This window comes from Mastigoproctus giganteus, chromosome 8 (assembly GCF_048544385.1).
Source record: "Mastigoproctus giganteus isolate SK-2022 chromosome 8, ASM4854438v1, whole genome shotgun sequence".
Taxonomy (NCBI): domain Eukaryota; kingdom Metazoa; phylum Arthropoda; class Arachnida; order Uropygi; family Thelyphonidae; genus Mastigoproctus; species Mastigoproctus giganteus.
In genome coordinates this window covers 107,913,093-107,938,050 of record NC_143582.1, presented here as the reverse complement: position 1 = coordinate 107,938,050, position 24,958 = coordinate 107,913,093, and the positions used below count along the sequence as shown (strand labels likewise).

The 24,958-nt window shown below is 37.3% G+C and overlaps 1 protein-coding gene across 1 annotated transcript in view; it reads right to left on the bottom strand.

Annotated features, from left to right (window-relative positions):
- Window positions 1-24,958, bottom strand: part of Cad99C (cadherin 99C) — a 318,171-nt gene that overhangs the window by 81,111 nt on the left and 212,102 nt on the right. The window contains exons 12-16 of the mRNA XM_090378857.1: window positions 24,109-24,309; window positions 22,060-22,197; window positions 7,915-8,073; window positions 7,404-7,588; window positions 173-305 (exon numbers count right to left, since the gene is read on the bottom strand). Of these exons, the coding sequence (XP_090234983.1) occupies window positions 173-305; window positions 7,404-7,588; window positions 7,915-8,073; window positions 22,060-22,197; window positions 24,109-24,309 (816 nt within the window). The remainder of the gene's footprint in view (window positions 1-172; window positions 306-7,403; window positions 7,589-7,914; window positions 8,074-22,059; window positions 22,198-24,108; window positions 24,310-24,958) is intronic.

Below are 24,958 nucleotides of genomic sequence, written 5' to 3'. Positions count from 1 at the left end.
ACCGCTAAGTAATGTGAAAGTTAGTTCATGATCCTTTAAATCAGAGTAAACTAGTTCAATAAACAAAACTTTCCATTGCTGCAGCATTTAACATACCACAAATACTAACACTGCCGGTATTATAATACAATAGCATTCCGATATGCTATTTTATTAGCGTAATGATACTAACCACAAGAGTTGTGACAACAGAATTGATTGCAGCACCTTCGCTCACTTGTACGTCATACTTTTCTTTAGAGAACACAGGGCCGCCTGTGTTTGGCCCAGGAATGACGATCACATCGAGTATACTTTGGCCGAACCTTAGGGGAAAAATGTGTTATTAGTTGGGAACAATAATTTAAAAGAAGTTCAATGTAATATTAAAACTACACTCTATTTAATGCAATTAAAGAACATAATTCTTAATATTAAAACTGTGATTACTTCCTTTTGGATTACTGAATGAGTACGTTCAGTTTGTCAAAAAGAGGAACACGTGTATTGGTTGTTTCATAGAATGTAGTATATATTTGGCTGGTTTTATTTTTATCGTGGAAATATTTTATGACAAGGAAATGCATAGATAAGAATGTGTTAGGCCAAACACCCATGTTTTCTTAGTGGAAGGGGTAACATCTGAGCTGCACTGGAGTCTGATATGGAGAAACAGAGCCGTTAAATCTTTACATTTGTTAAGGAGAAACAATACCCCTAAACTTATACAGCGAAAGCAAAATGCCACAAAAGCTATTGGAACGGATCTTTTCCCCTGTTAGCTACTTTAGTTGGATATAAAAGCTGCCTTTGCAGTTCAGGTGCCAGTTTTCTATCTTCTGGAATCGAACTATATCAGTGGGAACATTTTGAATTTTATATTCGCTCCTTCAGAATCGGATAATCCAACTCTAAACCTCAGGTGGAGTATAGGAGTGAGAAGTGGCTGCTTCAGGTTACCCCCCCCCCAAAGGTGGGAACTACTGTTTATCACCATTAATGGCATTCCTGTGATGAACAACCAACATCTAAACTATGATGCTGACGACCTTAAAATGCTAACTCCTATCACTCAGAATGCGAGCCTCGCCCAAACCACTGAGTCAGTAAACGAAATCTTGTTAACTACATCTCGGGGTAACAACCCTGCCAAAAGTCTCCGACCATTGACAGCATTCGAACTGTTCACTTTTGTCTCATCAGGAACGTCATTTTTAACTACACCAAGTAAACTTTATCATTCGATGATAAGGCTTATTTAGTGAAGTTACTTATCAGGCCTTCTTATCACTGCACAGTGTAATAATTTCTATTTTGATTCTAACACTGGTTTAAAATATTCGGTATAAGGCGATTCCTTCGTGGATCATTTCAGAGAACAAATGATAGCTATAAACGACTACTTGAAATTGGTTTCATCAAAACATGGAGTGCACGAGGAAGGATGTAGGAAAACTCTACACAACTTATTCTTTATGTACTCTTCGCCTTTTCTGACTGCAAACGAAGCATTTCTTTCAGAAAAGGCGACTACAGTGGTCTCAGACAGTTTCTAAATTCTATTCAATGGGGACAACTTATAATGTTACAGCAGCAAATTCTAAATGGTAAGCATTCAAGGAAGTAATCGTGGCAGCTAGTAGGCTTTTCATACTGACTAAGAAATACTGTTCGAGATTTAGGCCTAAATGTAGGCCAGATGAACTAATGAGACTCGTGGGCGAGAAGAAAAATGTATGGGATGCATATAAATTATCAGGCGACACAGAAGCCTATGATAGACATAAACTACTCTGTAATCAAGTTGCAAAAGAAGTTAGGCAAGCAAAGGCAGATTACAAGAAATCTTTGGCAAACGATGTTAAGAAAAACAGCAAGGACGTCTTTAGTTATAAAATCTAGAAGGAAGGGGTGGAATTGGATTGGTACACTTGATATCGATGGTTCGAATGCTCAAAATCCTGCTCAGATGGCTGATAATCTGAATGAGTATTTTGCATCTACATTGACACATGAGGAGTTATTAAGGAAGGAAAATCCCAGAAGTTTAGGAAACTGTAACACGGTGCTTCATGATTTTGTAATAACTGAGAGCAAAGTGGAGGAGAAATTGTTGAAGTTCAACATAAAAAAAAGGCATGGATCTGACAAATTTGATTGGATACTATGGTGAGGTTGCATAGGAACTAGATACAAAAAACAATTTTGATATCATATACTTGGATTTCAAGAAAGCTTTTGACACTGTTGCGCATGGAAGACTACTGTACAAATTGGAGTAGTATCGTATTAAGGGTAAGTTGTTACAATGAATAAAAGGGTGATGGAGTGGGAGAAGACAGAGAGTGGTAACCAATGGATGCTGCTCTTCGTGGACTAATGTTATTAGTGGAGTCACCCAGGGTTCGATGTTGGGCCCACGGTTTTTTGTATATTTATCATTGATATTGATGAAGGTATATCAGGCTTAATTTCGAAATTTGCAGATGATACAAAGGTTGGCAGAGTTGTTAATGACAGTAATGGCAGTGTGCTACTGCAACGGAATCTAGAAAATTTGGACAGATGGGCTGAGAGTTGGCAACTTAAGTTTTTAACTTTGACAAATGCAAAGTACTGCATATGGGTAGAAATAACCCCAGAGAAACGTACCAACTGTGTGGTACTTCACTTGGGGTGGTAGAAAACGAAAAGGACCTTGGAGTAATTGTATAGTCAGATGTGAAATTTTCTGAGCAGTGCAAAGAGGCTGCCAGAGCAGGTCATGGGGTATTGTCAATGATATACAGAAATTTTTCTAGTAGGGAAAAGAAGGTGATTAGCCCATTGTATAAGGCAATGGACAGGCGACGCCTTGAGTACCGCGTACAGGTCTGGAGGCCTCATTTTGGAAGGATGTAGAGTTGCTTGAGCGAGTACAGAGAAGGGCAACAAGATTGGTGAGGGGAACGAAGGGATGGCCTTACCAAGAAAGGCTTAAGTTCTGCAAATTGCAGCGTCTGGAGACTAGGTACCTGCGAGGTGATCTGATTGATGTGTATAACGCCTTCAATGGGTTGAGCAGGCTCAGTTCTGTTCTAATGGGATTGTTCCTCTTGCCCAGATTACGAACCTGAGGGGACATAAATTGAAATCGAGGAAAGACAATTACAGAATAGATGTGCGGAAATTTGCCTTTAGCCAGCGGGTAGTTGATTGTTGGAACAAACTTCTGTCTGTCGTTGTGGAAGTTGATAGCTTAAATAAATTCAAGGAGGAACTGGACAAACGTTTAGAGGGAATGGATGTGTGAAATGTTTTTTTTTTTTTTTTTTTTTTTTCTGGCTGATGCTACATAGGCAAGCTTTTGTAAAATTATTATTTTACAATTTTTTTACAAAAACAACAAGCGGCTCCTAGCCAGAAACTGGCAAATCCGCTATGTACATACATACATATTATATACAATGATATACGTAGTCATGTTAATTACAATGCCATAAGTGTAATGAACATGTAACATGTTCACACTGCAGATCACATCACGCAGCTACTCAGAAGTATCACAGGAACCACAAGACAGCAGTCTTTTTCTGTCCTAGGGAAAACGAAAACCGCACCCATGTAGGTAGTGCTATACCAGTGGGTGCTAGCTAATCCAGTAACCACCGCTGTCCAAACTGGGGTACCAGCAAAAAAAAAAAAAAAAAAAACAGTAGATGGCAGGTGATATCAGTTTTAAGAGATATCGATAGACATTGCAGGTGTTGGGTTGGTTCCTTGTTTTTGAGAAGACTTGAGAAGAGTTGCTTTCTTTTGGTGAAAACAGCATCGCAGAATTGTTGTAGAGCTGAGAACGATGAAGAATTTTCAGTCAGTGCCACTTTATTTCCTTCAGAGAAGTTGCTGACAGCAGCTTGTATTGTAGATATGTCATCGTGGTACAGGCTGCAGCGATACAGAATGTGCGTCCAGAATTCCTCAACACCACACGAGCAGAGATTGGTGTCAGACAAGCCAATTTGAAATAGTTTGGAGTTGATGTAGCCGTGCCCAGTAAGTATATACAATGTTGTGCTGGGAGAAAACCACTGGCGGGTTGTTGAGAGGGAAGGTAACTGCGGGAACAAAAGAGCGGGTGACTTGACCAGTAATACTGGAATCCCATCGTGATTGCCACACAATGATAAGTTAAGTTCATTCCAGATTCTCGTCTTTGATGTTAGCAGTTAAGTTGCATGAGATGCCGAGAATCTCGCCGGGAACTCCCTGCTTTAGACGATAGCATAGTCATTTGAAGATTACATGCAGGTCTAGTGGTAAGACTCCAGCAAGGACCTGCAGAGCAGCAGAGGACACTGTCCTGCAGGCCCGGAGCATGGCAAGCAACATAATCCGTTGATTATGTTGCCAGACTCCCGAAACATATGTTGCTATTGGTACGAATACTGCTGTATAATATAGTAAGAGAGTCTTCTTATTTAGTCCCCGGTCCGATTTGTAAATGCGGATAATTGTTGCAGTTAACTTCTTAATCTTCAAGGCGAGGTGATTAATATGAGAGGAGAAGGTTAACCTGTCATCTAAAATTACGCCAAGATGTTTTAATTCAGGAAAAAAGGAATTTGCTTTCCGTCTATCTTTATATTAGGAGGTCTTCTGTAATCTAACTTGCCGTTAAAAACCATCAGTTTTGTTTTTGTGGCAGATATTCGCAATTTATGTATACGTATACTTCACCACTTGATTAGCACAGAAAGAGTTATATTGGCTGATTGTTCTAGTTGAAGACGCGATCAACCTGGAATTAGAAGAACCAAATCATCGGCATAGGCAGAGATATTGTCAGGTTTTTGCATGAGCCAGCAGCTGTCCAAAACTATCTTCCAGAAGAGGGGTTCCAGAACTGATCCCTGGGGGCATTCTCTTGAGATGGTCCTTGAGAGAGACTGCTGTTTCGAGATTACTTGGATGAGTCCATTTTGGAAGTAGCTTCTAATAACTTGGAATAGTTGCTGAGAGCACTTGGCTTTGGTAAGACAATTGAGAGCGCTCTCCCACCAGAGGGAATCGAAAGCTCCCTCGAAGTCAACGAATATGGCCATTTCATATTTAGTCCTCGAAGCTGATATTTGGTTAACTAAAAAGACCTGTTACTCTGGGTGCTGACAATCTTTCAAATAGTTTGCCAAGGTTTGCCAGAAGAGAGATGGGTCTGTATGCTTTGGGACCAGATTTATTTTTGTCCGACTTGTGAATAATTTTGATCAAAGCTACCTTCCAGAGATCAGGAAATATCCCCTCAGTAAGACATTTGTTGTACATAGAAATATTTCTGGAAAGATTTCGGCAAATTTGATAATTACAGCATTTTCCACAAGATCTAAACCTGGACATTTATGGATATTTATTTTGCTTAAGGTCAGCTTTAGCTCGGGAAGAGTGAAGAGATCCGTTTCATATGAGGAGTGGTAGGTTGAGTTGCTATTCCTAATAGATATTTGTTCTGGAGTTTCTGTGGTGATATCGTCCAGGATGACGTTAACTGAGTCATTCCAGTTAGTAGTTTCTGTATGGTTGTTCACTACAGTGTTGTACACTTCATGAGAGAAACTTGTTTTTGCTAATTTTATATAATAGACCCCAGGGACCAGAATTTCCAGTGGAGTGAACTAAGTGTTGCCAAGAGGCAAGTTTTTGTTTTGCAATTGTATTTACGTATTCTTTCCGCTGGCCTTTATAGATATTTTTTAGTCTGGTGACTTCTGGTTCAGGCCAGGACCTTCTCCGTTTAAAGTCTGCGTGCTTTGTGTACTTTTTTTGCGCAGGGTAGAAAGTTCAGCTGTCCACCATGGAACTGTAGTATGCTTGCTAATTTTCTTCTTAGCGGAGCGTTCTGTAGCACGAAGTAAGGCAGCCTGTACATAGAATGCATATTCTGAGGCATTGAACCGGTTCAAAGACCGGCGAGTGTCAACATTAAAATCCTGGCGAATTGAAGATATAAATAAATGCCATTTGATGGTTTTGATAAAAAATATTCTAAGATCTTTTGGAGGAAGAGAAGGAGGGGAACCTGTAGTATATGAAAAGAGAGATACCTTAAAAGTGATTGCTCGGCGGTCACTGTTGGTATAGTCAGTATGTATGGTCCAATCGGAGATCCTCGAGGACATGGCGGACGTTGAAATGGTTAAATCAATGTTTGATTCTCCGTCGACGTTTGAGAAGGTGTGCGGTTGGTTGGGTAAGTTGTGCAGATTTAAATTGTAGGTGAATAAAAATTCCTCGATAATCTTTCTTATGGTTGAGACACTGCTGAACCATAAGAAAGATTTTGAGTTAGAATCAGTTGTAATTACTAATGTGGGATTTAAAGTAGCAAACACCTGTTCTAGATATCTTTGTGATAAATTAATATCTGCTGATGGTGGACAATATAGTGACAGTAAGTAAGGAGAACGAGAAAGTTGATGTAGAAACTAAAATACAGGTGGAATTTTGATTACACAAGCCAGAGATAACAGTGAAATCCAGCTTGTTGTTGAATATGATGATGGCAGATTTAGGATCTGTTGCAGAGGACTGAATGATTCTTGTAGTCATGGGATATCCCATAACTTTGGAAGATTGCCCATAAAAGTGGTTAGAGACATAAGGTTCCCGAATGCATATAATATCAAATAAATTTTCCGTTGCAATGGGCCTGATCTCATAAGCAACGCATCTAGAGTGTTGTGCATGCATTGACCTGCATGCACAACTGCAAGTTGGAAGGGACAGTCTGGTTCGCTGCCTAGCTACGCAGAGAGAAGCACACTGCTCATCTCTGCTCTCGAGATCGCTTGTACCGCTGGTAATCAACCAGCGGTACAATTTTTATTCACAGTACAAAAAATATTTAAAAAATAATAAAATAACTTTAAAAACATGTAGTATTAGAATTGTGCAAGTCGACGCTGGAATGGCCGTTGGTGTGTTGGTTTGGTTTCCTTCTAATTACTGGGGAGATTTTTTGGTTTGAGTTGCACTCGCTTATTAAACATTGAGAGCTGGGTTATGTTGATCTGGATGAGAGCGGAGGTATGTTTGGGGAATAAAAAAAGAAGTATCTCTCCGTGAGATTGAGTAATAACTTATCTTAAAAATGCTTCAATAATTTCCTTGGGTCCCTTATCAATGGGATTAGAACCTAAAACTTTCCAAGCTGGCAACAAGTAACAAGGAAAGGCAGAAGCATTGAGAAGTTCATAACAACACTGTTTAACACACATACACAGAAATGTAATGCAATCATTATAAGTGCGCTTGCTCGTTATGGTTTCACCTACGTGGATTGGATTCGACCATCTACTGGGTTAAAAAAAAAAATACTGTAAGGTACTTTATAGACTTTTTTTCCGAAATTTTGAATATTTATAAACAAACAGTAATTATTGACTAACCTTCCTCCTGAATCCGTTGCTTGGATAGTAATACTGTATTGCTCTCCAGCCGTCACCTTTTCTACCACTTCTACGGCCCCCGTCTCTTTCTCTACTCGAAACTTGCTCTGGCCATTGTTCGACACATGGTAAATGGAATAAGTGATCTTGGCAAAATCTCCATCATCGTTATCTCTCGCTTGTACCTGTTGGCAAGTAAAATACGTTAACACATCATCAATAGTGACAGTCAGAAGTTATTTTATATAAAAACAAAAAATATAAAAATATTTCGAATTTTTTCCAGCTTATGGGCAGTTATTACTGTTTTAAATACCATACAGTAATTTTCAACGATACTAATCCCGATTAATTTGAATATATTATTTCAAATACACAACACTTTAATAATAAAGTAACCACTCTTAATAAACTAATGGAAAGCTTTAAGAGTATATATTTTAAAAAATGCCAAGTATGGTTAAGTAGCGTTAATATTTTGGTTATTCGAAGAAGCGCTGTTTAATTTTACCTGAGTTATCGGCCTTACACCTTCTCCAGCCTGAATTCGGATCGGAGTGAATGAAGGTAACTTTGGAGAGTTGTCGTTGACATCATTCAGGTGGACACTTAAAGATACAGGTGAACTGGCACCTTTTCCTGGAATACTGTTTACCTGTCTGGCGATAACCTATCAAATAATTAACACAATTCATTTGTTAAGTAGTTATGACGAGATTAAATATGTCACTAGAAACTTTATTTCTTTACCACGCTTGTTTAAAATATTTTTCGGGAAGAATTCATGTAATAATAACATTTTTAGATAAATAAATATTCTGTTTATACTCCGGGACGACCAAACGAGTTCACAAGATAGACATAATACAAGAAACAGCACCGTATTCAGCAGTCACGGGCTTGAACCTCGGTCACTCAAGGCACGTGTACTTATACACCCGCGCGCCTGACCACTAGGCTACGGCAGCCTTCTGATATATTACGAAAGTCCTTCTTAAGAAGGCGCCTCCGTAGCCAGGAGCATCAGTGCGTAGCACATGCTTCTTGATTAGATCGGGGTTCGAGCCCGTGCCCAACAAATACGGAGGATGCGGAAAGGTCAGGGAATAACCACCTCATATCCCAGGAGCAATATGCCTTAGTTGCTAATGCTCCTAAAAGCCAAATAACAAACATTCTTAAGAATTAATGTACGAGTAAGAATGCCTTTTTAATCTTAATACAGCTGAAAATTAAGAAAAGAAAACTATTTTTCATTTTTGTAACCTTCGTTCCAAAAACAGGCAAAGCGACCTCAGAGTACACACCACCCTGTCGGTTAACACAGTTAACAAAGGCCGAATTGCTGTGTTCGAATCCTGTCAATAATGCCCTGAATTTTTTTCATGGGCTTTTTTTTTTCAAAACGTGGTTGACCTAGTTGGCCTCAGATGATGGTTGCATGTTTTTCTTCCGGAAACTCAGGCTTTTTGTCCAGCAAATAGGCAATTTACCGACACATTATATACAGCGCAATATGATCTAAGTCAGTAATGCGCCTAACACCCTACAACTTCATATATCCAACATTTGACCAGGCAAGCCGATCTTCAGCTGATTGTTACATAATGACAGCCAGTTGAAGATCATTAGTAAGTCATGTTTCAACTGAACGTAGGTAAATATAGTACTCTTATTTATATATAATCCTTGCGCCTCCCTCCTATTGTTGCGGATCACCTAATCCTTCAAGGATTAGGCGATCCGCCTGTTCCGATCTCGAAGAGGTCTACCCATCTTTTCTTTGGTCTTCCTCTGTCTCTTTTCCCTTTTGATCTATATGTATAAGCTAATTTAGGGATTCTATTATCTTCCATTCTTTCTACACGTTCTTTCCATCTTTGCCTATGTTCTATAATTTTTTCCATTAATTGAGTAAATCTTTAATTCCTTTCTAATATTTACGTTTGGTATTTTATCTAATTTTGTACATCCTTTAACATATCTTAAAAATTTCATTTCTGCAGCTTGTATTCTATTAATGTCTCTTTGTTTCGGTATCCATGTTTCAGAACCATAAAGATTGCCATTACTTTGTAAAATTTCCATTGTGTTTCTTTCCTTGTTTCCTTATCCAGAGTTATTTTTATTGTTCCACATATATTTTGAAATTTCGCCAATTTCTGGTTCATATCTTTTTCGACATCACATGTTATATCACATCCTAGATATGTAAAATGTTTTACTTATTCTAATATTTTATTGTCTATAACTATTTTTGTTCTCACCGTATTTTTCCCTTTAAAAGCCATTGTTCTAGTTTTCATCGTTGATATTTTAACTTTATATTCTTCTGTTATTTGGTTTAATTTAAATACTGCTCTTTGTAAATTATCTTGATCATCCGCTAATAACAGTGTATTAATCCTATTCTTTGTATTTAAATATATACCTGAGTTAATTTCTTCTTTCCATATCATATACCTACATCCCTGTCTAACTCCTTGATTTATTATACATTCTTCTGTTAATTTATTACCTGTATCTATTACTATTTTTGTTCCTTGATATAAAGTCTGTATTATTTTTGTAAGATGCTTTTGTATCCTTTATTACTCAATATATCCCATAGTTTTCGTCTGTTTACTCGATCAAATGCTTTTTCATAATCTATAAATGCTAAATGCGTTTCTAAATTAAACTCTTTTCGTGTTTCTATTATTTGTTTTAATACAAATATATTATCTGTACATGATCTTCCTTTTCTGAATCCTGACAGTTCTTCTATTAATATTTCATTAGAGATAATTTTAATTCTGTTATTTATTATTTTGCTATACGTTTTATATTAGTATGCTAATCCCCCTATAATTCTTTGTATCATTTCTATTTCCTTTTTTAAATATCGAAATAATTTTTGCTATCTTCCATTCTTCTGGTGTTTTATATTGTTCCCAACATTTATTAAATAAATTTCGTATCCTGTCTTTTAAAAAACTTCGTCCACACTTGATCAGTTCTGCATTTATACCATCCATTCCCACTGCTTTCCTATTTTTTGTAGCTTTCAATGCCTTTTCCAATTCTTCCTTCGTTATCGGATCTATGTCACTAACTGGGTCTAACTGTATCTTTTCTATTTGATATGGTGGGTCTTTCCACAATTCTTCATAATAATACCCACAACAGCGACAATGCTAGGGGTTTAACATCTTTCTCTCTGCTATTCAAGTGTTTCATCATTTTATAAGCCAAATTTTGTCTTCCATGAACATCAAGTTCTATTGTGCTTATAAATCTATCCCATGACTCTGCTTTAGCCTTCCTTATTATATCTTTAGTTTTATTGCGTTCTTCTTTATATTTCTTCATTCTCACTCGTCCTGTTTTGTATATATTTAAGATATTTATCTTGTACTGCTTTAGCTATTTCTTCATTCCATATCTTTACCTCCCCTCTTCTTATAGTTTTTCCTGAATTGTCCTAGTGTCTCTTTTGTTATCTTTTGAATTATATTTCGTATATTATTCCATTCTTCTTCTTTTTGTTCTCTCTCCCAGGTTTTACTTATTTCGTCTTTAATCCTTTTTTCATAAAAAGTTTGTATACTTTCTTCTTGAAGTAGATATACTTTAAAACCCAACTCCTACTTTCCTCTGTTTAATAGCTTTTCTCTTCTTACATTTAGTCCATAACTCTATTTTTGAAGCCACTAAAAATGATCTGAATTAATATCATATCCTCTAAACACCCTAGTATCTCGACATTGTTTTGCTAATTTTTGATTTACTATTACATAGTCTATTATTGATTGCGTACCTCTTACCGACCATGTATATTTATGTATATCACGTTTTCTAAAAAATGTATTTGTTATCTTTAAATTATTAAATGTTGCAAAATCTCTTAATTTATATCCATTTCAATTTACTTTATTTTCTCCATAACATCCCATAACATATTTTATTGGCTTATTCCCTACCCGAGCATTATAATCTCCCAAAATAACTACATGGTCCTTTTTTATATTCTTCTCTAGTTCTTTTTGTAACTCTAAATAAAATCTATCTGTTTCTTCCTCTTTTCCATCTCCTGGAGCATAAATTCCAATTATACATAAATAACCTCTGTATAATTTAAATCTTACTGTTATCATTCTAATATGTAGGTTAGTGCAAATGCATCATTTTAACATAGCTATCTACCAAAGTAGTTAAATTAATTAATTAAATTGGCATCGTTTTGGTTATATCTCATATTGTGGTTATATCTCGTATCTTACTTTATATGTTATAATTCTATTATTTATAAATGTGTAGCTCTGTATTTTGGTTTTCCATTTCCGATCTATTAATATTGCTCCCCCTCCACTAGCTCTTTCCTTTTGATCTACTCCACTGTATAAGAATCATAATCTTTCGTACCTTTTAAATTTTTCTTTGTTTCTGTTATTACTGCTATATTTACTTTCTTCTGTTTTAAGTGTTTAAGTAGTTCGACTTCTTTATATCGTAATCCTCCTCTTAGTTCCACGTTGCAATATTTAAAATGTCCATCATTCCTTTTCGTTTCTTTTTTCCAGTCCAAGTCGTATCCCTTTGTCCGTCCGGTTTTTCCTCTTTGAGCTTTATGAGCTTTTATTATTATTTTTATATTAGCATTAGCATTAGTAGAGGCATATGATGCAAGAAAGCAAGCTTATTCAGCATCAGCCAAAAAAAAAAAAAAAAAAACCCTCTCCCATTTCACCCCTCCGTTCGTTCGAAATACCTGTCCAGTTGAGCTTTAAATTTGTTTAGGCTATCAACTTCAACAACAAGTGATGGAAGTCGGTTCCACCAACCAACCACCCGCTGGCCAAAGGCAAATTTCCGCACATCTATCCGACATCCGTCCTTCCTCAATTTGAATTTATGCCCTCTGAGGTGATTATTCTGAGAAAGATGAAGAATCCCATTGGCATTCAGCATGCTCAAACCATTCAAAGCCTTATACACCTCTGTCAGATCACCTCGCCGGTGCCTAGTCTCCAGACTCTGTAATTTGCAAAACTTAAGCCTTTCTTCGTAAGAGCAACCCTTTGTTCCATTCACTAATCTTGTTGCCCTTCTCTGTACCCGTTCCAGCAGCTCTACATCCTTCTTGAAATGAGGCCTCCAGACCTGTATACAGTACTCAAGATGTGGCCTAACCATTGCCTGATACAAGGGAATAATCACCTCCTTATCCCTGCTAGAAAAATTCCTGTATATCATTGACAAGACACCATGAGCTACTCTTGCAGCTCGTCTGCACTGCTCAGAGAACTTCATATCTGCCTGCACAATTACCCCCAGGTCCTTTTCATTCTCCACCACTGTCAGTGTAGTACCGCAGAGTTGATACATTGCTCTGGGGTTACTGTTACCCATATGTAGTACTTTACATTTGTCAATGTTAAACTTCATTTGCCACCTCTCAGCCCATCTGTTCAACCTTTCCAGATCCTGTTGCAGCAGCATAGCGTCAGTAGTGTCCTGAACGACCCTGCCAACCTTTGTATCATCTGCAAACTTAGACATTAAACTTGATATCCCATCATCAATATCATTCATAAACACCGAAAACAACAATGGACCCAACACTGAACCTTGAGGAACTCCACTAATAACATTAGTCCACGTTGAGCAGTGTCCATTGATTACCACTCTCTGTCTTCTGCCACTCAACCATCCCCTTATCCATAGCAGCAATTTGCCTCCAATGCCACACTGCTCCAATTTGTGCAGCAGTCTACCATGTGCAACAGTATCAAAAGCCTTTCTAAGATCCAAATATATAATATCAAAGTTATTCCCTGCATCCAGTTCTTTTGTGACTACATCATAGTATCCAATCAAATTGGTCAGGCAAGACCTGCCCTTAACAAAACCATGCTGCGTCTGAGCTATAACTGAATTCTTGTCTAGATGATCCTGCAGTGCTTCTTTAACCAGTGCCTCCATTAATTTACCTGGAACAGAAGTTAAACTAACAGGTCTATAATTACTTGTGTCAGCCTTTGATCCTCCTTTGTGAATTGGGGTTACATTTGCACATCTCCAGTCTATGGGTACCTCCCCTGAGTCCAAAGAAGCTCTCATAATTATGGCTAGGGGTTTGCATACTTCCTTTGCTGCCTCCTTTAATATAACTGGATAGATCCCATCCACCCCAGGTGCCTTTTTTATGTTTATCCTCAACAATCTCTCCTCCACTTTCCTCTCAGTTATTACAAAATCATCCAGCTCACTGCCAATGTTTACTTTACCTACATCATTCTCCTTCCTGAATAACTCCTCATGCGTGAATGTAGATGCAAAATACTCGTTTAGATTGTTAGCCACCTGAGCAGGATCCTCAACTGTTGAACCATCAATATCCAGTGGACCAATCTGATTCATCCCTTTCCTTCTCGAGTTCAAGTATGTAAAGAACTCCTTTCTGTTTTTCTTTGCATCCTTTGCCAAGGATTTTTCGTAGTCTGCCTTTGCCTGCCTAATCTCCTTTGTGACTTGGTTACAGACCAACTTATATCTATCATAGGCTTCCATGTCACCCATTAATTTGTATGTATCCCATGCATTTTTCTTCTCTGCCACATGTCTCATTAGTCCATCTGACAACCATTTAGGCCTTGAACAATATTTCTTAGTTGGTATGTAAAGCCTGGTAGCCACCAAGATTAGTTCCTTGAATGCTTCCCATTTTGAGTTTGCTGTTGGTAACATCATCAGTTGGTCCCACTGTATAGAATTTAAATACTGCCTCAGACCATCATAGTCGCCTTTACGAAAACAAAAACCCTTCCCTTTACATCTGATGGTAGTTACCTCCTTGAGTAAATCCCACTTCAACACACTGTGATCACTGCCACCTAGTGGTTCATTTATCTGCAGGTTCTTAATGCATGAAGAATCACTACTGATAATCAGATCAAGAGTATTGCTCCCTCTTTTTGCCTCACGAACATGCTGATGTAGAAAACAATCATCCAATAAATCCACAAAAGCCTTGCTAGTGTGCGAGTGACCAACCCACAAATTCCAGTCAATATCTGGGAAATTAAAATCCCCCATTATAAGACTCTCTGATTTACTGGCCCACTCTATTTCCCTGTACAATATATTATTATACTCATCAGAGTCATTAGGCCTATAGCACACTCCTACTCTCAATTTTGATTTCCCTATGCTTATGTCACACCAAACTGACTCGACACTGCCCTGTCCATCGATGTCAACTGGCTTCACTTCCTTTGACTTTATGTGTTTCTTAATTAATAGCATAACCCCTCCTCCCCTCCTGTCCTGTCTATCCTTTCTATATACATTGTATTCCCCAAATTCCAGTTCCGCATTACTTATATCTGTGTGACACCACGTCTCTGATATCCCAACAATATCTGCCTTTGATGTTTTGAGCAATACCTCAAATTCATCAAATTTATTTACCAAACTCCTAGCATTGGTGTACACGCAGGTATACATGCACCTGTTTCTATTCTTAGCTACCCTAACACAACCCATGTTGTGTTTACTTGTAACGCAATGACTACCAGCAGTCTCTGAAATATCCTGCATCTTGTTTTTCAGACTTCTGCTCATTTGAATAGAAGCAGTGCAAGAATCACTTCCACCTCTGCCAGTGGCTACTGTTAATCTATTAGTCCTTGTATCCCCCCCAACTAGCAGTTTTCCGACCCACCTAACACTGCCTCGACAGCATCAGCAAAAATTCTTGCACCCTTTCTATTTAAGTGTATCCCATCCCCGTAGAAGCAATCTCTCCTGTTAACAAGTACAGTCCAGGCTGAAAAAAATTCTACCCCTTGAGCCTTGCACAATCCCTCCAGGGCCGAATTGATCGACAAGGCTCTCATCATATACTCCCTCCTATCGTGTCTGGGCAGAATTGCAGACACTTTCAAGTTCAACCCTAATTCACGGCTTTTTTTCAACAGTGACCTGTACTTGCTAAGTAATTCCGCCGGTCTCCTACTCTTAATATCATTAGTGCCAACGTGTACAACTATATCACCTTTTGTGCCCTTAAAAGATGATATCCGCTCTACAACGTCATCAACCTTTGCCCCTGGCAGACATACCCTGGTCCTATTCCACCTATCCTTTTTACAAAGCATGTTCCCCGTTTCCCTGACAATAGAGTCACCAACAACTACTAGTTCCTGTGGGACCAGCGCATTCTGCCTAGGGGGCTGCCCCTGTGTTGCCTGATGACCAAGTGCAAGCTCTGGCGTTGATGTGGGCAGCTGAGAGCTTGATGGGCCCCTCAATTTATTTCCTTCGAGGGCATCCACCCTGTCCTTCAATGTCTCATAAAGGCCCATAACAACGCTGAGTTGTCGCCTGATTTCCTTGCACTCCTTACATCGTGCACACACAAAGACATCCCCCTTGGCAGTATCATGTCCCGTACCCGACTGCTCCGCAAACATCAAGCAAACAGTGCATTTTAATAGACTGTGATTCAGAGGGCAACTGCCCCCCTCAGTTCTGCCCTGAACCACAGCACTCCCATTAGCTTCAGCCTTTTGCTTTGCTGCTCTGGTCAGAGTCATGATTCCCATTTAATTCAATAAAATTTAAAACAAAAATTAAATCCTTAAGTTATATCCCAAAACAGTTATGTTATATATATATATATATATATATATTTTTTTTTTTTTTTATTTTTTCGGTATCTAGTGTTCCCTTTATACAACTTCCGTATCACGTGTACCACTATAGTTATGTATTAATTATTTGTTACGATTAAGTCGTTATATATATTTATAGAGTTAAAAATACAATTTAATTGACAATAAAGTTTATCAAGATTAATAGATTTACTGATTAATTGACAATATTATATTATGCAGTATACTACACTAAGCTTATGCTATCGTGTAAAAATGGCGGGAATTCACGAACGGTATTTCTACGGACTCGTAAGTATTGATTAGCTTCGAAATCTCGCTATCTCAATTTAGAATAAACTAAGGATCCTGACTAGGTCTATAATCTACTTATAGAAGATAATTTGATATAACAATTGGTTAATAAATCGACTAAATTTGGTTAAAAGACCTCTCGTTCAATTTGTGACACGTGGATTTGATACCGTTACCGATACTAAGTAATATCTACGAAATCTCTGTCTAAGTTAAACTTTAAACTAAGTATCGGAACTAGGAATATAAAGCTACTCTAGAAAATAAGTTAATATGACAATTTAAACTAATAAAGCAGAAAATAAATCAGGAAAAACTTCTCTGTTTGAAGAGCTTTAAGGAGCAATGTCTGCACAGGCCAACCTCGCACCCAGACTATATGGGGAGGGAACCAGCCTCCCGCACAACCTCCAGCCTGGAGGGCCAGTATATTACTCTTCGTCTGATCCCTACCCTTTGACCTAGACTACCGGTAGTCTATACCGCCAGCACGCTCTGGGTCATCGGGATACTCAAGCCTCCTCACCGCGACAAGGTGGTAACATTTCGGGGAGTGCTTTACTTTATCTACCCTAATTGGGAAACCAGTTCAATATCTGAATAAATCTTATTGTTGAAACGTTATTTTTTCCCTTTCTTTCTTTAATTGTTTTTATCTTCTAAATCTGTCCAATCAGTTTTAGCGTAGGATATGGAAATTTGCCGAATTCGTTCACAATTTATATATAAGCGATGAGTTCATGAAACAGGCAGATGGGTGATGTTTTTTTATTATTACTGGGAAACCGAACTTGCTACGCAAGTAGCCACTTTGACTCTCCTGTCAATTAATCATTTTGCTGTATAATTCCATTCATTGAAATAACGAGTTTTCTACGTTTCTATCCCCCCACCCCGCATGGTTTGGTTTTCTAGTGAAATACATACAAAATTCAGAAATTATGAATAGTCATGAAGCGCTCTTCTCTTTTTATAATTCTAGTTTATTTTAATTTTTAAATAAATAACTTAAAATAAATTTTAAGTTATTTATTCATATCCGCATAATGACATCCGCACAATAATATAAAAGGATGAATAAAGATTCTTTCATTATATAAATCAGAGTTCCATTACGAATAACAAATTAATGCACAAAAAGACTAGGACAACAAAATGCCGAAAAACCCCAGGTAAAAACAAAGGATATAATCACATAGACCAAAAGTGTCATGGCAATGAGTACAGTGATAGAATATTATGCTAGGTATAGGTATTTAAATATTAGTTATATTTAGTTAAAAATTGTGATTGAACATTTAAAAAAATACAATTTAAGAATACCATCCATCGGAAGCACGTTAGCAAGGTTACAGCTGAACGTATGTAAATACAGTAGGCTCTCGATCATCGTGAAGCAGATTAATCGGGGTTTCTAAGCTCCCAGGAATCTAAGTAGGATAACAGAAATAAATACATAGAATCCGTTGCAGGTGTAATATTCCAATAGACAAGCCCTTTGAATTTTTTAGAATGTGCGACTTCAGGTTTGCTTTCTATCCACTAGCTCACCTCTGGTCACACTTCCTTTAGGTTTATTACTGTACGGTTTCTTTAACACAATGCAACGAATGCTCCCGAAGTCTGTTTTTGTTGGTTGGTCAGCTATTTGGTCTCTCTTCTCCCTCTCTTCTTTCCCCATTGTGGATTGTAAGAGGTGATTGCAAACACATCTGGATTAGCAATTTTATGCAACAACAGTTAGATTAGAGTTCCATTTTCGGCTGAACTTAATATAAAGATTCTGTGGTATGAAATTCAGCGTCATATAATATCCTCACTCAACAAAGAATCTTATACAGAGAACAAAGAATCTGATATCTCCATGGTCCAAAGATAATACAAAGTAGTTTGATAAAAACAAAAGAATAATAAGATATAATAACATTAAAAAGATTCTAAACGAATATTTTTGATTTAAATAATATAATTGGATTTTCCAATTTATAATAATCATTATGTGAAGCATCGAATAAAGTGGCATTCTTTCTATAATTTGTCGCATATTTTATTTTGAATGTAGTAGTATTAATAGCAAATGATGCAAGAAAACAGTTAACCCATCCGGTACTGGTTAAGAATTTCTCTAGTTCTCCCTTGAATTTATTCAACCCATCCAATTTATAATTAAAGTATACTAGCGGGTATACTTTCAAATGTAGTAAATTCACATTACAAGGAACCTCTCGGGAGAAGTTCTTTGAAATAGGAACCATTTCATCTAGCATGGATCATTTGTTGTACAGAAATTTCTTTATAATGAATGTCGGCGAATAGTATTTCAAAAGAACCGTTTGTTCAAATAAATTCGGCTGCACTCTTTTAAGATAAAGTAGCAATTTCCGTTTTATTTTACTTAAATATAGGTTATAAATATGAATAATACATTAATAATAAATACGAATTATGAATGAATGAAATGTGGAACGAAGAAGTGAGGAGTATGTGGGGAAGAGGTGTGAAAAGTTGGGGGTGATAGGGAAGAGGAAGAGGGGGAGACCTAAGCTGAGATGGATGGACAAGGTGGCAGAGGATTTAAAAGAGAGAGGATGGAGGAGAGAGGAAGCCCAGGATAGGGAGGAATGGAGGAAAAGAATTAAGGACGGAAATTCCGACCCCATATAAACGTGGTAAGAAGGCGAAGATAAAGAAGAAATGAATGAAATGACAGAAAACGTTCTACAAAGTTAAAAATATTTAAGAAATCATCGTTTTGAAAGAATATTGTATTTATAAGAAATATTGTAAAGTATAAAATTTTAATAATCCGCACTCGATTTTTATTTTTATGGTAGATATAAATTATTCTGAAATCAAGTCCAAAGGAGGTTAGGAAAGCGAAAGCAGATTATGAGAAATCTTTGGAGAAGGATGCAAAGAAAAACAGCAAAGACTTCTTTACTTATTTACATTAACATTATTATTAGCATTGGAAGGAAGGGGATGAATCAAATTGGTCTGCTCGATATCGATGGTTCGGTTGTTGGTGATCCTGCTCAGGTTTCTGACAAACAGAATGAGTATTTTGCATTTACATTCAACACGAGGAATTCTTTAGAAAAGGGCACTCCGGAAGTTTATGAAACTCTAACAGAGAACTAAATGATTTTGTGTAAAAAATGAGAAAGAAATGGAAGAGACATTGTTAAAATTAACCATAAGAAAGGCACCCGAGTGGATGGGATCAACCCATTATATTACGAGAGGCAGCGAAGGAAGCAAGAAACCCCTTTTCCATAATTATGAGTGCATCCTTGGATTCACGGAGGTTCCTGCGGACTGCAGATGTGCGAATGAATCCGCAATTCACAAAGCGGATCAAAGCGTGACACGAGAAACTATAGATCTGCTAGTTTAACTTCTGTTTCAGGAAAATAATGGAACACAGTATAATTGGTAAATGAAGTAATTCAGGTTTATCTAGACAAGCTGCAATTATACTTCAGACACAGCAAAGTTTGTTAAGGAGAAATCTTGTCTGATGAATTTGATTGGATACTACGATGTGGTCACAAAGGAACTGGCTACAAAAATAAAATAATTTTGATATCATATGCTTGGATTTCAGGAGGCCTTTTTATTCAATTGCACATAAAAGATTGCTGTACAAATTAGAGCAGTGTTTCATTAAAGACAAGTTGCTGCTATGGAAGATTGAGTAGGAGAAGAGAGTGGTAATCAATGGACATTGCTCTTAATGGACTAATTTTTTTTTCTTTATTTCCCCGAGAGTTCTGTGTTGGGCCCATTTTTGTTTTCTGTATATATGAATGATACTGATGAAGGCATATCAGGCTTAATGTCCAAGTTTACAGATGATGCAAAGATTGGCAGAGTTGTTAATGACAGTAATGAGTACACTACTGCAACAGGATCTAGAAAAGTTGGGCAGATGGGCTGGGAAGTGGCAGAACTCAGAGTAGTGGAAAATGAAAAAGACTTGGGGGTAATTGTTGTGCAGTCAGCTATGGCGTTTTCTGAGCAGTTCAGATAGGCTTGCATCATCATGGGGTCCTGTCAATGATATATAGAAATTTTGCTAGTAAGGATAAGGAGGTGATTACAGCACTGTTTAGGCAATGGTCAGACTACATCTTGAGTACTTCATACAGGTTTGGAGGCCCCATTTTAGAAAGAACATAGAGCTGTTGGAACGAGTACAGAGAAGGGCAGCGTGTTTGGTGAGGGGAACAAAGGGAGTGTTATTACCAAGAAAGGCTTCAGTTCTGCAAAGTTCTGGAAACTAAGCACTTACGAGGTGATCTGATTGAAGTGTTTTGATTGGTGAGGGAACAAAGGAGTGTTATTACCAAGAAAGGCTTCAGTTCTGCAAAGTTCTGGAAACTAAGCACTTACGAGGTGATCTGATTGAAGTGTCTATAGCTTTCAATGGATTAAGCAAGCTCAGAGCTGATGAGATTCTTCCTGTTGCTTCGATTATTCACATGAGGGGTCACAAATTCAAATTGAGAACGGATGGTTGCAGAATAGATGTGCAGAAGTTTGACTTTTGGTTTCAGCAACCAGAGAGGGTGGTTGATTGCTGGAAAAAACTTCCGTCTGTTGTTTTCTACCTTGATAGCTTAAATAAATTTAAGAAAGAACTAGATAAACTATTGAAGGGAATGAAAAGGTGAAATGGGAGGTGTCGTTTTTTTTTTCTTTTTTCTTGACTGATGCTATACAGCATCAGTCAAGAAAAAAGCCTGCTTTCTTTCATCATTTGAGAATGCCAATGCTTAACCTTTTTTGAGAATTAATGCGAAAATTCAATCATAATGCAATCGAAAATGCATGGATTCAGTTTACACTAAGTTATTTATTTTTTTTTTACTAACAAGTGGAAATGGAAGTCTGTTATTTGGTCTTTGATTTGCGCATTTTTCCACCTTTAATAAAATATAACTGACAAAAGTAAGCAGGTACGCGAATTCGTCATCTGATGCCATCTGATGTTTGGGGAAAGGGGACAAAAATGGTACCTGTACGTCCTCCAAAATTAGGTTTGATACTCATTCAAATATGTGGAAAATTTATTTAAGTTTTCCACATATTAGAATGAGCATCTCAGATCTAATTAGAGGGTATTTTTTGAAATATCCTGCAAAAGAATTTAATTATTTTTCTGCATATTTTAAAACTACATTTTTTTTTTACTCAGTCGGGTCCTCCCATTTACAATGAAGGTTATTAATAGTGGCTTTTTAATTTTCACTTATGTAACCACTTTTCACTTATGTACATTATAAATACGTAGATTATGAAAACAAACTCGTTGTACTGAATTTTCCGACGGCACTATGACGCACAAAGGAGATTTAGAAAGATTAAGATTATTAATAGATGAAGTCGGCCAAGATCTGGAAATATATTCGCTATAGTGAATTTTTCGCTAAAAGGGTATTTCTTTTAACGAGATATTATTGTACAGGTGTTCGTGAATAAATGAGTGGAACGATGCCTTCTTGGTATCTGATAACGTATAGAGACTTATTTAGTTGCCTTTACCCTAATATAAATCAGCCCTACCCAAATCCTGAATTTATTTTTGATTTAACATTTCCTGTAAAGCCAAGTCACATAAAACTAATTCTAAAAAAAAAATAATAAATAATATCATTCTTTTATTCTTCGTGCCATTTCTAACCCCAAGGCATTCCTCTTACCTGAAAAGTATACTTCTCTGGATTGGGAGGGTCACGGTCGAGATCAGCTTCATTAACTACCAAAACACCATCAGCATTCACTCGGAAAGAGTTGGTGGTCAGCTCAAATGTGTAATCAATCGGAGGATCATCTGGAGCCTGCAATGAAATGGAAAACCTAAAATTAGTTAATATTACCCATTTTCTGGTGATAATCGTTTCTGGAAAAGGAAGTTTTATAGTGATCAACCGGTAACTGGAATGAATCATCGTTTTCCAATGTCCATTCATAAAACAGACCAATTCAACATCTCTGAAAAGAGATCTCTCCCCCCCCACCCACCAACACTTTCCTCTTTATTCGGTTCACCCAATTTTATTCCGTCATACTGATTAGTAGAAACAAATACTTCTTATAATCTAACTGGTCTTGTCCTTGAAGTTTTTGGTGCATTGGCTATTCATTCCATGGTGAGCCAGTTCTTGAAGCGTTCTGTTCACTCAGCAATTTTCTTGTGTATTGTGCCTTATTGCTTGATTATTTCATGATATGCCTTATATACACACAAGTATTTTTTGTGCTTGTGAATTACAAGAGTCGGGCCGATTTGCATGTTGTATAAACTGAAAAAACAGGAACAGCTCACGAGAACCCTATTCCCTGTCTGAGATCGACTAACTGCAGTCTCGAATTAAGAAATCCTCCAGTCTCTGAGAATATTGACAATAACAATACTACAGAACTTACGAGACAAAGCCGTTCGCGATTCCACACAAGGTAGATTTTGCAGATTTATTTAGTAATGAGATTTGACTTTCAAAATGCACTATCGTAATAAAAGTGTCATAGGACACGTTTTGTTATGAAACAAAAACAAAAGAAAACACGAGTTTATTCAAAGAAATCAACAGCATCAATACTGGCCTACATTAGGCAATAAGACTGCTTAAATGCGTCATGAAAAATTTGTGGTGAATACTGGTGGTATTGCGCTCCACTTCTCATTTAAAGCTTCGCTACCAAAAAAAGAAAAAAAAAAAAAAGAAAAAGAAAAAAAAAAAAAAAGAAAGAAAGGACCATCTTGGACTTTCCCTAATCTGCATTCTGCATTCCATTTCATCCAGGAGATGTTCAATTGACTTGAAGTAGGAACTCTAATGTAGCAACGTTCTAATGCTATTCTTTTCAGATATCGCGTTCACAATTCTTTCTTTCTGACACGGGGCGTTGTCGTACTGCAAGATTTAAGGCCTGCATCCGTAAAACTGCCACAATATAGGGCACACAGAACATTAATGTAAGATGTGGAATTCATGGTTCCATGCACGTATGACCGAGAACCTAGTCCATACCAACGGAATCACCCCCAAGACATGGAGGAGGGTATCCTCCCAACTTCAGATTTCGAAAGCATTCAAGTGGTAAGCGTTCTCCAGGCATCCCTGAGCACGTCTGTCCGATTGAAAGAGCGTGTAGTGTGATTCGTAGCTCCACAGGCGTATTAAAAGTCCTCACTTTATTTAAGGGATTCGAACTCGGGCTTTTTCCACTTGGTGTGGGAGAACGGTGATTATAAACACTGTTACATACGAGGGCTGCTCCACAGAACCGCTTTCCATTGTTCTACACTCCGGGTTCGATGTCTTGCACCTTGTCAATCGAAAGCGTGTATTTGTTAACGAAGGTTTATGGACTGTAGCTCTTCCATGAAAATGCATGCCACACAGTTCTCTACGAGTCCTGGAAGCACCTACAAGTTTGCCTGTAGTCACTCTTTCCTCGTCTAGCATACATATTTAAACGACCGGACCAACGGCTGGTCACTTTTAAATTCCAAAATACTTGCACATTTCGCAGTCATACACTTTCCTGTAATTAGAAGGATGTCATTTCATGAGCAGGAAGGCGGAGTTTTAAGATTAATGTAACTGGTACTAAAGCATTCTGACCTTATGCAGTCGTGCCGGAGTAGAAACAGAAAATTTTACTTATTACTAGTAGGATTATAGTTGAATTTAAAATGAGAATAAAGCTAAATATAAAGGGTATTTCTTCCCCCTCTCACTTACCATATCAGCATCCGAAACTACCAGTTTCAATGCAGTCGTTCCTCCTCGTGCAGTGACCACGCTCGTTCCAACTGGCGAATTTTCATCCACATATCCTTCCATGGCTGATGGAGAGATGACCGGAGGATTATTATCTACTGCAAGAACATCAATGGTCAATTTGGCTGTGGCGAATCTTTGACTCTCCGTCTCCTCCTCTGCCTAAAGTTTAGATTAAATTAGAATTTATTGATTCTTTTATTAATTGAATATGCAGGGTGTTAACATAAAATGCGTAAATATTTTGACATGCTTTCTTGCGAGATTTCAAAGGAGAAAGAAAATATGCAAATAAGGATCTCTTAAATCAAATGTTACAACAATCAAATGCAAATTAATCACTTGTATGAAATTACTAAAAACAATTCGTCAAAGATAAATATCATATGAGAGTAGATACGACAGCAACAGACTTCTTGTGAAATACAACTCCTGACACCGTAAATAGATGACCTGATGCAGTCCATCAAGTCATCATGAGTTTCACACCATAGGATTGAGTGTTTAGGTAGAGATGCACCAAAGTGTGCCCATAACGAAATAAAAGTTTCTCTGCGTAGTTAATTTTCACTATATTACATCTGATAGTATGAACTCTATTAGTCATATAAGTAGTCGCTTCAAATTTGAAGGTATATTGAGGTAAACTTCTCTTATTATTTTACAAACTATATTACATCGTAGTTTTTCTTAATTTTTGAAAAAATGTCTTCAACTTTACTGTTCGCACAGATTTTACGAAGGAAGTGGTGCCCTCTATTAGTCATATAAGTAGTCGCTTCAATTTGAATTAAATTTTTACATTTATTTG